At 39.3% G+C, this 14,071-nt stretch overlaps 1 protein-coding gene across 1 annotated transcript; it reads right to left on the minus strand.

The window, feature by feature from the left end:
* Positions 1-1,441: 1,441 nt before the first annotated feature.
* On the minus strand, positions 1,442-13,641 carry zc3h12ab (zinc finger CCCH-type containing 12Ab). The gene is made up of 6 exons (XM_004548890.4): positions 13,402-13,641; positions 12,116-12,662; positions 6,477-6,616; positions 4,379-4,613; positions 4,185-4,285; positions 1,442-3,718 (listed from the first exon to the last, which is right to left on the minus strand). Exons 2-6 carry the CDS (start codon positions 12,625-12,627, stop codon positions 2,772-2,774), a joined length of 1,935 nt encoding a protein of 644 aa, XP_004548947.2. The 5' UTR covers positions 12,628-12,662; positions 13,402-13,641; the 3' UTR covers positions 1,442-2,771.
* Positions 13,642-14,071: the final 430 nt, after the last annotated feature.

A 14,071-nucleotide genomic window follows, 5' to 3' on the forward strand; every position in this document is an offset into this window, starting at 1 on the left:
TGAAACAAGACATCGTGTGACTGCAGTTGTGGACCCTCATCACCACAAATACAGCTCAGAATATGAACTTGAGTGCCATCCGATTCTTAATCCATAGGGTTGAATATGATGTTGGTCCACAATTTGCAGCTATACATGTTTAAACTCTTCTGGGATGTCTTTCCAAGGTTCAGAAGTGTGTTTATGGGAATTTTTGACCGTTCTTCCAGAGGTGCATTTGTGAGGTGAGACACTGAAGTTAGATGAGAAGACCTGGCTCGCAGTTTCCTCTCTAATTAACCCCAAAGTTGTTTTATCAGGTTGAGGTCAGGACTCCATCAAGCTCCTCAAACATCTTTTTTGACTTGCTTTGTGCACTGGTGGACATATTGGAACAGGAAGGCATCATCCCCAAATGAATGAAATGAATGAAGTAAATTGGCCAAAACCAGGTGTTCAAAGCCTGGAGGAACTTACCAGAGAATTTTCAAAGCTATAAATGATGCCAAGGGGTGTGAGAGATGAAAGAAAGAGCCTAACTTTTGTAAATGAGAGTAAATGATTTCCTCTACATTTGCACAAAGAATACAAAAGCATGTTTTTTTCACTTTATAACAGGTTACAGAGTGTACAATGATGGGAACAGTGAAGGGGTCTAAAGACTTTCTAAATGCACTGTGGTTCTAGATGTTTGTGTTTCTATAGTGAGATTCTACTTGTAAAATTTAAGGTGTTCCAAAACTCGACAGGGTGTGTTTAAGGGTATTTACCTGTGCTGACAAGCCTCTCACACGCAGTTGATTTACATCACTTTTAAGAACCTTAAATTGGCTTGCATTCACCTCCTGGTGACCTCATCTAATTAAAACCAAACTGAACTAAACTACTTCTTTAAAGAAGCAAGAACTATCATTATCTAAATGATCATGAACACAGATTTTTAGACATATATACCTCTGATGGGCAACTTGAGAGTAAAAATAGGAAAAATCTGCATTTTTATCCTGGTTTTTCTTCCCAATTTGGTAAAAAGTAGCAGCGCCAACGAACTGCTCACTCAGAAGCGCCAACTTCTTCAATGGACAGCCAGTTTCGATTGCAATGCAGTTGCACATGTTGGTTGGTGGGAGCCAACCTGTCTCCCAACAGTTACAGTTCAACTCAGGGACCTAACTCAGCTGATTGTCATCTGATTGTACCCATGTCATTTTGCAAGTAAATTACTGTTTTGCAGCAGCTAGAGGTGAAATAATTTATGTTTTAGATCTTTGTAGTTCTGGTTGGACTCCAAACGTTAGTACTTAATGGATTAATGGAATTTCTGCAGAGCTACTGTATTTGTGAAGTTTGCCACTTTATCACAGTTATTCACCATATTATTACAAACACATTGGGTAAGTGAGTGGTGTATATATATCAAGTCTTTAAAATGCATGTAAATAAAGCACAATGTAAACAGCTCGACTGCTAATTGTTTATTTTTATTTCAACAACTTTCATTGTATCAGCATAAAAAGAACAGAATATATGTAGTAAAATAAAGTGGAATAAATATAACCGTTTTACTGTTTTACTCGAGGTGTGTTTTAAATTCCAGTTAGCTTGATATCACAAAAAACACATTAAATAATCTAAACTGAGAACATTAACCATCATAAAACTTGCAGCAATCCAAGTACAGACTTGAATCAGTTCATCTGGATGCAGCTCAGCTTCTTCCACTGAAAACGCTTCATCCAGGCAAACAGAATCCAATTTCCGGGACTATAAAACGGTCATAATCGGCTATATGGCAGGTTAGGCAGGGCCCAGGTGCAGCACATGGTGACAGACAGAATTAACTATAAAGCAGCTTTATTCCCGTACTTGGACGCTCAAAGGAAATACAAAAAATAAAACTCTAACCACAAAAACAAAACCACACTGCAGACACGGACATGACCAACTAAGGAGACAGAAGGGGGGCAACAAACACTGGGACAATAGATAAAGAACCTTGAAAACAAGGATGACTTAACAGCCTGGAGCAGAAAAACTCTAGGATAACTAAAAACTGAACGCTAACCGATGCATACTTTATACATGATGTAAATATAATTATGAAACTAGGAATCACATGCAATATTCCACACATAATAAAAACTATTAAGTCCAGAAACAGAGAAACTCTGGCTCAAAGACCATGTCAAAAACAACTCTGACAATTGAGATCAACTACCATTTGCAGGGAGTGTATGTGAGAATGCAGCCATAATATTTTATCCTGACACGTTGATTGACAACACTGCACAGTGATGTCTTAGAAACAATAGATGCATAGTGCCAATATGACACAAAAAGGTATTTCAGTACGCAGCTCAGCACAGCACAGCCGGTTCTTAAATACTGTTGAGACACACACAAGGCGACCTTCGCAGTCATTTCCGAGCTTGTTGGTCATTCTCAGACGTCAGGTTCTTCCAAAAAGACATCAATATCGAGAACGTGTTCCTCATCCACACAACACACTGGTGACTGAATCTGACTATATAAGTGTATCTATGAAAGGTAGACCTCAAGAGTGTCAGTTAATCCAATTAAGTAGCATTAAAAGCCACATGTTTGCTAAAATTTATAAATAAAGATACAATTTGTATCAACTGCATCCTGCCTCTAACGTGAGACTGCAGCGAGGCAACTCCAAAGAATTCAAATAGTTTTTAATCAAGGTGGATACCACAATACAAAACACACAAACTCATGTTAACCTTCAGTCTTTCCACTGAAAGACGAGTTCTCGGACTGGATTCGTCTCATCTCAGCTGACTCTGCAACTTGAGGATTTCGACCACGAGCATCTGTGGATCCATCATCTGAGGGAACATGTCCATGGCTGTATCCACCAGCTGGGCGCTGAAGATAGCGAGGAGCTTTTTCCGTATAACCTCTCTCTCCTCCCTGCTGGGACCTGGTTGCTTCATTGGAGGAGGCTCCCAGTGTGAGGGATCTCCCGGGAGGCTGCGGACCACCGCCGGTTGACCGCAGAATGGATCGGACCACTGTGGCCTCTGGAAGCTGTGGGTTTGGCTGCGCTGGAAATTTGTCAGTTGGCTGTATGGATTCATGCTAAGTGGGTAAGCGCAATAGTTCGGATAGTGGGGCAGACTGTAGGGCATCATATCAGCGCTGTGGCTGCTCACTGGCCCGATGTTGTGAGTTGGGAAAGCCGGCGCACTCCCACAAGAGGCAGTGCCATGTGAGCAGCAGCTGCACGGGGAACTTTTTGGAGGGCAGTACTGCTGGCTGCTGCTGTACGGTAGCCCAAACTGGTGATCACTCAGACTCCAAGGAGCTTCCACCGGCTGGCTGTCTATGGAGCCTAAACCAGAGTCCAGCTGCTCCTGAGAGCGGCTGTGCTGCACCGAGTTGTGATCAGACGACGCGTGTTTGCTGGACTTCTCCTTCTTTGATGAGGCCTTCTTGCTGGAGCAGTGACTTGCCTTCACCTGAGCTACCTTTTCATTTTTATGAGCTTTTTTTAAGGAGCTGCTCTCGTTTCCCAGAGTCAGTTTCTTCGCCATATCCTCCACCAACAGGAGGCTGAGTCCAGGCACAGGACTGGAGCAAGCTGAAGATTGTTTCTGAGAAGGAGTAGGCTGCTTAGCACTCTCTCGAAGCTCGTCTGCAAGAGCACGATTGGACTGTTTGGCTCGCTCGGGATGGTGGAATTTACATTTGATTCCATAAGTACATTTCTTCCCTGGAAAATGAATAAACAGCAGGCTTTATAACTCCACCAAAGCAGTATTTCTTTTTTCATGCAGAGAAATGTCTCGGCTAGGCAACAGTCAAATAACAGCCCTATATGTATAGTAGTCTGCACATAATCTTGTTAAAGTAAGGAATTTTTCTAAAATACTGCTTAAAATAGTTTTTTCTTTATCAATTTTACACAAAGTGCAACAAAATACACTAAATCTGATCAACATTGGGCATTCTTTGAAATTAAAACTGCACCACTATACTTGGCAGGTAGGTTGTCTCAAGCACTGTGAAGTTTAACTTGTCTTAGTGTCGCCTCCTTAATACTGGATTCTGAAATCTGAAATCTGTGAGGGCTGAAACCATCAAGATCTCTCTTTTTAACCCTGACTGTGTATTTTGGATCCATGTTTGCTGTACTGTGACCCCTGATGGCGCTACATGTCTTAAAAAAGCTCTCTCACCATAAGGACACGGCTGTTTTTTCTGAGTCTTTGGAACCCTCCGCAGGAAGTTCTCCAGGGTTGGTCCATGTCGACCGAGGGGATCATCGGGGGGCATAAACCTGCATCGGGGTGAAATGCAAACACCATCACTCATTGGTTAATTCAGGTTACTAGCTGGTAGGGATCTTGTGTATCAGGAACGCAAAACTCACTTGTTATTAACAAAGGAGTACATGAGCAGCCTCTCTTCGATGAAGCGCTTCCACTCCGGCTTCTCTCCCTGAAGGTCACGGTACATGTCGTTGGACACGATGATGCCGTCAGACTCGAAGGCGTGCTTGACAATGTAGCAGTCGTCATTACAGACCACCCGTTTGCCTGCATAGCGCCGCGACGGTGTGAACACCAGAATCCTTTTCCTCTCCAGCTCACGCAGAATTTGCTGATCTGGATGCCAAACATTAAGTCAGAGAAATGATGAGCCACTACAATAAAGCCAGTGACTGATTATTCAAGACTTTGAATATGAGGAGAAAGATTCTGAATTTTTTCTGTGGATTTAACAGGGAGCCATTGAAGGGAAGCCAATATGGGATAAACATGATCTCACTTCCCAGTCCTTGTCAGTATACTCGCTGAATCAACTGAAGGCTTTCCAAGGAGCTTTGAGGACAACCTGATAATAATGACTTACAATAGTCAAGCCTAGAATAAGTGAACAAACTAGTTTTCAGCATATTTCTAATTTTACAAACATCCTGTCTTAACCTCCTAGGACCACATTTTGGGTACTCAATTTTGCTCTACATGGGCCTGATATCCACTTACGAGAACATTATACTGCTACTGTGCTATCAAAATTTTAAACGAATATCCTCATATGTGGCACTTATTTTTCTTAAAAACAAAAATAAGGCAAAAAAAAAAAAATCTGGTAATTCTTTGTTTTTACATTGATCGAGCCCCAATATGCCCAAATATCAAAGAGAAATTAAAAATGCATGTCGTGGAAGAGTTTGGGTCTTAGGAGGTTAAAGAAGTGCAAGACAGCAATCATACATATTTTTAATGTGCTCACAAGGACATAGTCAAAATGACCATCAAAGTAAATATCTGGTTAGACACTATTTTTTTTTAATCTTTAGGGCCGAGTACAATAACTCAGTTTTAGAATCAGGAAATTAAAAGTCATCCAGCTTTATGTCTATAAGACATTCCTATAGTTCAGCTAACTGCTGTGTGTCATTTGGCTTCATGGATAAATTAAGCTGGGTATCATCTGCATAGTGATGACACTGTATGCTATGCCTTGCCTTCCAAGGGAAGCATGTATAATGTGAATAGAATTCATCCCAGGACAGAGCCCTGTGGAACTCCATAATTAGAAAAATTGCAGAAGGAGCACAGTTTAACCCTAAAGGAGTGGCTAGAGGAACAAAACAAAGAGCTTAATCTTTGTGGAGCCGAGAGGAGCCGCAAATTAAGCTCAGGGTCATCACTAAATGCCCATTCAGATCTTTATTTAACTCATTCAGCTATAATAAAGCAAGTCCCGACTGCATATTAGTTTGTGTTTTTTCCCAGGAGGCAGGTTTAAACATCTTGAATAATAACTGCAGACTTGAAATTACACCCTAACACAAAACCGTTTATCTGCATGAGCTATCTATTTAACTACATTATCAGCAGTCACTTCCAAATATAGGTCACCACAGGCTAACTGAAATGATGATTATCATTTGGTATCACAAAAGCAAGACAAAAAAAATTAGAAAAAAATTTTTTTTGCAGCACATGCTGCAGATAAGCTTTATGCATGGGGGAAAAACTGTCTGTGGAGTTTCCCCTTTTGAGTTTTACAGTAAACTGAGAATCAGCAGCTGATTCTGTCAAACAATGTCCTGCCAGTTACATGCCTGGGTTTTAAGTTCACTACTTACAAATAATTTCTCAAATTATTTATTGTTCTGCTTTTTTATATTACCATTTAGTTTCAAATCTACTAGTAATCTACTCGATTACATTGAGAGTTCTTGCTTTAACTGCCATTAAAAGCTTCATAGCAGGCAATTCGGGAAAAAAAATGTAAATGTATTTTTAAAATCCCCATCAAAAGCTTAAAACACATTCTGGGAAATTTTTGCTTAAAAAACATCAAAGGCGTCAACTTTCTCTCAGCTTAATATATATTTTCACTAGTTCTGTCATGGAAATTGTACCACAACTTTCAGGTTTCTGTGCAGGTTTCACAGTCGGGCAAAGAAGGAAGTAGAGAAACAAAACAAAGCACGTGAATTCCCAGTGTTGTACCTGTGATGGGAACATCCGGCCTGGGCTGCTCCTTCCTCCATGAGGGAACAAACACAGTGATTTCAGTGTGGCCTCTGTCCAGGAAGAAGTTCACAGCCAACTGGATTCCCAGACAAGAGAAAACTTCCTTGTTGCCATGGCTAAATGAAAACCAGGAAAAATGAATAAGAAACCAGAACACATGCCCACACACTAACAGCTGGAGGGAAACGTTCCTGACCCACTTTAGAACAAGAGTTATGGTGTTTATAATGGCACTCTTTGATGTTCACTCGGCATCATAGCTCTTATCAGTGCACCTTATTTACATTGATGTTAAAGATTACAATAGAACAAAGCTCTTTGTCTCCAACAGGTTGACCATAATTTAGGCACGAGTGCGTGGACTATTCTTACTAGCCACTTTATTAGGCGCACCTGTTCAACTGCTCCCTAACGCAAATATCTAATGAATGGAAGTAACTCAATACTTTTAAGCACATGCACATGATCAAGATGACTTGCTATAGTTAAAAATAAGTCTTTAAAATGAAGAAGGTGGTTTAAGTGACCTGGTTGGCCACGTTTCAGTATCAGCTGTTGATCTACTGAAACCAATCATCTCTAGAGTTTACAGAGAACGGTCCAAAAAGAGAAACTATCCAGAAAGTAGCCGCCCTCCTCACTTGGACTCACCAAAATCGGTCAATAAAAGACTAGAAACACAAAGCCTGATTTGATGAGTCTCAGTGTCAGAATTTGACATGAACAGCATGAAAGCATAGAATTGTCCTTCCATTAATCGACAGTTGAGGCTGGTGATGGTGGTGTAATGATGTGGGGAATATTTCCGCTTAGTACCAATTTAGCATCATTTAAGCACGTTCATCTCTTTGTGAACACGATGTTCCCATCTTTTGAAAACACTCCATGTCACAAACCTCAAATCATTTAAAACTCAATCCAGTCGAGCACCTTTGGGATGTGGTGGAACAGGAGATGGACGTCATGGATGTGCAGTAACAATGTGATGCTATCATGTCAATACGACCCAAAAGGTTTGCTTAAAAAAAGTGGTCAGTGACACACTGACATCTGATCCATAACTAGTTCCACAGTGCAAAAAAAGCTGTCACTGGAACAGTACCATGAAAGAAAAATCGATGCTTATATATCCCTTTCATAATCTAGATGTGGTTCCACTTTATTTGATTTGTGGTAGTACCAATAAAGGAAACAATGACCATGGAAAGAACTACCTTAAGAAATTCACGAATGATAGACGGATTGATTCTGCCCACTATGATTTTCCTTCAAAACTACCCCATCATCTGTTATATCACAATTATTTTTCCTCTATTCTGCAGAAATGTGAACTGGCTTGGAAAAAGCATGAGGCAGAATTGGCTCCGTGCCAGCATTGGCACCGAGTTGGCGGTAACGAGGTAAACGACTGAATTACTAGTGTTAGTGTTTATGCGAGGGATTTCCCCGAGAATGATTTGTATCTGTTATGAGTTGCCCTACTTGACTATGACTTCTAAGACTGCTGTGAAGAAACTGTACTAACCACTGAGTACTGCTTCAGCTGTTGGACAGATTGCCTCACATTTGTCTCTAGAAAACTCTGCAAAGAAGCCCAAATCATCACCCCTCCTGTGCCTATCAGCACAAAGTGTTGATAGGCAATGTCTTGTTTTGGCCAAGTTTGATTTTTATTTGCTTGTTTTTTTAGAGAAGGAATAGTCTTTGCTTTGGCAACCCTTCTTCTAATTGTACTGTGATGAACGTAATGACAGTTTCATGACAGTTACATGACAGTTACATGACAGTTACATGACAGTTACATGACAGTTACCGATGCCTGTACAAGACATTCGTTAATGTGGCACCATTTACAATTACCATGCTAATTGATGCCTGTAGAAAGTAGCAGTTTCTATCAGGTGAATTTTTGGGGACGTCCACTCTTGGGTAGATTGTGGTATTGTGTTGACACAACTGAATGTTTCAGGCAAGCAAACTGCAAAAACTTTCATAGAGGTGATCTGTAGTAAGGGTGTACTCAGTTTTTCACAGGGCGGCACAGAGTCATATGAAAAACTTTTTCTTTTGACTTAGTTTGTTTCTAGCTGGCTCTTATCATCCACTTTCTCATTATCTAAGGTTAAAGGTAAGTTGTTATCCAGCAGTTTTATAACATTTTCACTTATTTAAATATTTACAATACTCAAAGAAAAGCTTAAAAAACTGTAAAGCTAAAAGCGAGACCTTATTTGAAAGGTAAAAATTTGCCTTTTAAAAAAACACAACCCCGCCCTAACCCAAGACAGGTTTTTAGTGGCTTGATGGATGTTCACAGCTATTAAAAAAAAAACATCTGGCAATCGTGTGGCTTAAACAAAGTTGGTTGTTTTGCTTCGCAACACTTCTATCATCAACTTGCCAGAATAGCTGTTTCTAAACAAAAAGGTACACCTTTTTGTTTAGGTGTCATAGTCTATGTGACACAGTCTAAGTGTCACAGTCTATGTGACACTTACATCGTCACATAGACTGTGACGATGTAAGTGATTTAAGTCCTTGGGGAATTTCTGAATGACATTGAAGAAATGCTGTTGGACCTGCTCCAGAGACATTCGTCTTAAAAAAGAGAGCGTTATTATAAGTACGATCTGATTTGCATACTCAAGAAGCTGCATGCCTGAACCTGTATGCCAGGCTGGGAAAGGCAAATGACAGATGGGGTGTATACTGTGCTAAAACAGATGTATACCCTAATTCTCTCACCCTTTCTGACGCTTCGGTGTATAATAAAAAAAATGCTTAGCACAACTAAACTTCCCAAATCACAGTCAGTAATTAGAGATCAGTACCTGCATGCTTTTAGGTAATTTACTTGGGAAAAGGCAGCAGTCTTGGAAGCTGCAGTTTACAGAACTGGTTTATTGTGTTCTGAGTAAAAAGAAAAAAAAATTCCTCAGTTGATGTACAACGCAAGTACAAAACACACAGTGAGTGTGTAGTATAATCTCTGATGGGCCTAATCACTGAAATTGTATTTAAATCTTCAACCTAAAATAGTATATACATAATTTATGATATAAAATATTTAATATTATGATTAGCAACTTATATTGGAATGACTGTTGGAATAGTTGAAATAAAATGAAATAATTTTAGAAATGTATCTGATAAAGTTCAAGACTTTTAACGATACGAAACGACGAAGAATATTGGTTTTGAATCAAATGTCTAACAGTATTACAGTTTCCCTGTATGCTGGATTTGGTGCTAATGTTGACACAGTAAACACTATGGGGCAGTATTATCATTATTTACAAAGAACGCTATGAGAAAAGTCTGTGAGAAAAATACCGTACAACTCACTCACTCTATGACTTCAGTGAAACTGTTGACCTCATGGGCTTAACAGCTAGTTTTAAATCTAATAAAATGCAGCACACAGTTCATAAAACCATTAGCATATTAGCATGCTAATGTCAGCATTTAGTTCAAATTGGAACTCACATATTTGCTAATCAGAAATTTTGTGGTATTGGTAGAAACCAGTTTTTGTAGATATTTCTGAGAACATGTTGGAATGTTGGGTTTGTTCCTGGCAGGGAAAACTGACAAATCTCTCTGCCAGTGTCCACCAAGTTGGAAAACAACTTGGAAAATCTGCAAGAAAATTTGTTACTCAGGCTACTGCAGTCCCAAGAACTGACTAATCAGTCACAGAAACATGACACGAGAAAGGAAAGCTTGGCTCGTAATAAAAAAAAGAGAGAGATTTGAGCATTGCTCTAAATCAGGGGTGTCAAATTAAGGCCCTGGGGCCAGAATTTCACAAAACCTTTTACGTTTTCCAATCACTGCACAACTTTCAGAAAATGTGAAAGAGGACATCAATTTTACACTTTTTACAATTGTATTTTCATATTATGTACGTTTCACACATTTCATTTTCCCCACCGATAAAGACCCACCACATAGATCTTGTTTTTTCACTATCTACTGTAAAAAAAAAAAAAAAAAAAAAAAAATTTTACGGTGGGTTCACAGCAAAAACATCAAAACAAAACAAAAAAGAAAAAAATATTCATCATTCACTGGTCTGACGCACTTAAGATTAAAGTGGGCTGTATTTGGCCCACAATGTAAAATGAGTTTAACAGCCATGTTAACAAATGCTTTTTACACCAGCTTGTTAACATTTGACTTTATAATCTTGTATCAGGTTTTAATTATTTATTCAATTATTTGCCATCCTCATAGAAGGACCTACTAGTTATAACAATGATTTATTACCCTTACAGTTGAGTAAATAACAATTCATTTATAAATAATCTTTGTAAATATGTTCTGTGTCCTGTGTACAGTTTGTTTGTATATGTGTTTTTCTTGCTGCTGTTACAACCAAATTTCCCCTTGTGGGACAATTAAATGATTATTCTATTCTATTCTATTCTACTCTAAAATCCACGCTGTTTCCACATTTTGATTAAAAAACCAAACCAGAAAAAAAGAGATAAAGAGATATGACACCACCTGAAGAGCATAATTTAACCTATTTGTGTTTAAAAAGCTGCTTTTGTTCTGGGTTTAAACGTGCTGAAAGGTAAATGAAGCATCTAACGCTGCTGGACCCCTGCGCACAGGCTGTCACCAGACAACCTCCCACTCAGTCAACTCCTACTCCTAACTGAAACTGTGAATGAAACTGCAGATGGAAGCTGACTGTCACAATGACCTGATTTTAGCTGATTGTCATACAATTAGAAGGAATTGGATCTCTTAAAAAAACTGAATTAAATCAGTGGGGGAGTTGTGGTGTAGTTAAATGTCAAGGACTTTATGCCTGGTAACCTCAAAGCCGCACTAAGATTGAAAATAGCTTGTGTAGCTGCTGTGAGAATCACGATAAAACCAAAAATTAACCAATCTACTTTCTTTGACTGAAAACATAAGTTATCTATCCTATTTACAGCAGAAAAAAGGGTTTTGTTAGGGCAGAAATGTATTATTATATTCATTAGAAATAAATCTACAGACTATTTTCTAAGATAATTAACGGATTTCTCTGTAAAATGACAGAAAATTTAGTAAATGCCTGTTATATCTAATTTTCCTCAGTTCAACCCCCAAAATACAGCTTAGGATCATAAACAGAGGCACTAAGTATTCTCAAGTATGAAGATGAAATAGCTCATTTAGCATAAACAGTTATTTGCATATTAAACTTTGATTAACTGATTAATCGTTGTGGTTCTACATTATTCAAAACAGACAAGAGCAGCTCATTCATCTGCTTTTTGAGTGAAAACCAACTGAAAGTATTATTGCCTTATCATATAATCACTGCAGCTCTGATAGATAGAAACTCCATAATGCAGAAATAGAAATTCTCTGACATTTAACCTGTGAATTTTGGACAATACTGCATAAAAAACATTATTTACAAGTCATGAGACACAATAATGATTCTGTTTTCAATTTTGGATCAATCAGATGATCGGTGGAGCACGCAGGAGCTTTAAACAGTGGATTTGGGAGATTTCTGTTAGAAAATGGACTTGGGTGGCATATTCATGAGCTTTAACCGATATCATAATCAATCACTCAGTATCAGTCTAGCTACTGATTAGTTTGCTCACCTCATGGCCACATTGCTGCCGTCTATAACGACGGGTCTCAAAGTCTTTCCTTCCTCGCCAGTCTCCTCTTTGCTCTGAGGAGAAGTACCAGCTACAGGCAGCAGCAGTGTAGGGCCCGATGGCTGGGTTTCTCCTCTGGACACCAGCACCGACATTGTGGTCACCGGCCCCTGATTGGCCTCCTGAACAGGCCCGATCCGAACCAGCTCCCCCAGCACTTTATCCGTGTCCATGTTGGGGCCGAACTTCTGCTGAACAGCCTGTACCTGAGCCGTGGAGTAGCCCAGCTTGTGGAAGAAGTCCAACTTGGACTCCAAGAGCTGCGGGTCCGTGTTCGGGTCAAGTTCACCTGGGTACATGGTCTCACAGAAAGGACGGCAAGAGTCGTGAAGTGGGAGCAGTGAAGGAGAGACCCATGCAGATGTGTGGTAGTGTGTGTGGCGGTGTGGCTCTGAAATGAGGGTTTTACTCCACGTCTGCACAGCTGGGCAGAGTAAAACATCAGTATTCATCTCTTCTCAGTGGGTGAAGCCCACTCATGTCACACCTATTTGGAAAACAGATTAGTCAGCTCATTGATCAACAGAAACCGGAGCCCTGTAAATACACACAATCAGCAAAATGTGTGAACCAGTTAAACATTAGCATTATTATTATTTGGGCATCAGTAATAAATTCAGTACAATATCAGTGTCATAACTGAGTATCGATGAAAGCAGAGCTTAGAAGTTGCTGTAAGAAAGTTCAGTATAGCTAAATTTAATGTGTAACTATTTACTACAGTTATGGATTAAAAGCATAATATATTATAACATAATATCATATAATATAATGATTTAAACAACAGTAAACATTTCCTTTATTGTAGGCAATTAACAGTTAACAAACTGTTTAGCTTCTTCTCTTATTCCTGTAAATATTTTGTGCTAATGAGGTGAATTTCGGTTGTGATCGTTTTTTAAACTATTAACACTTTAACCTTACATTTCCCTTTATCTCAGACTGACTTTATTTGTATTCGAACTACTTTTTGTGTTCTTATTAAAGATGTTCTTACACTAATCCTGTGTTTTGTTACTGTTGTTTTTGAATGACTTCGTCATATTATGACACAAAATTTACAGCTGGGTGAATCTCAAAAAAAAGTTAGAAAAGCAGCACTTCTACCACACGTTTGGCATTCCTGTTGGAAATGTATATCTGCCGGTGCGGAAAAGATGAGAACACAGAGGTTTAGTTTAGTTTTCCGTTTTCACTTTTTCACAAGTTCACAGAAAGAAACTTACCGGTGTATTAAAATGTGCCAAATGCGTCTTTTATCCCTCTCGGGTTTGCCGTGAAGACACAACAGGGTTGTCGGCAGCTGTCGCGGCTGATGCGAAGCTTTCTCTGTTTGAGTAGTGAGTCGATACAAGGAAGTTCGGGTTTTTCTTTTCTTGACACAGCAAACAGCCAGCAGACGACCAGCGTGCCGGAGTCACATGCTGGGAATCCAGCGAGTTACAACCTGACGAAATGTGACTCCATCCGTGTTCGTCTGATTAATTATGCAAGAGCAAACCAGGAAATACAGGTAATAAGCACACTAACCTGCCAGGCCAGTGTGCAAGAAATATAGTATTAAAACATATTACCCACTCGGATATTAGTCGTTACGTAGTAGGTAAGTCAATAAATAGTTATAATACAATACGCTGAGTTTTCCTAATAGGCTATATTACATGTAGCCCCCGTTTATTTGTGCTTAGGCAGTTCCCAAAAGATCCACTAGAGGGCCTCAGGGACACACCTGTGTGCCAGTCGCCATGTGACAAAAATAAGTTTGTGGGCATATTTGTCGATTTAATTGTAGATTAATAAGTATCCCATATGAAAACCTAACAGGGCTTTTTGTGAACATACTGTATACACTCACTATCCACTTTATTAGGTACTGGCTAATACCAGGTTGGAGAC

This window comes from Maylandia zebra, linkage group LG22 (genome assembly GCF_041146795.1).
Source record: "Maylandia zebra isolate NMK-2024a linkage group LG22, Mzebra_GT3a, whole genome shotgun sequence".
Classification (NCBI taxonomy): Eukaryota; Metazoa; Chordata; class Actinopteri; order Cichliformes; family Cichlidae; genus Maylandia; species Maylandia zebra.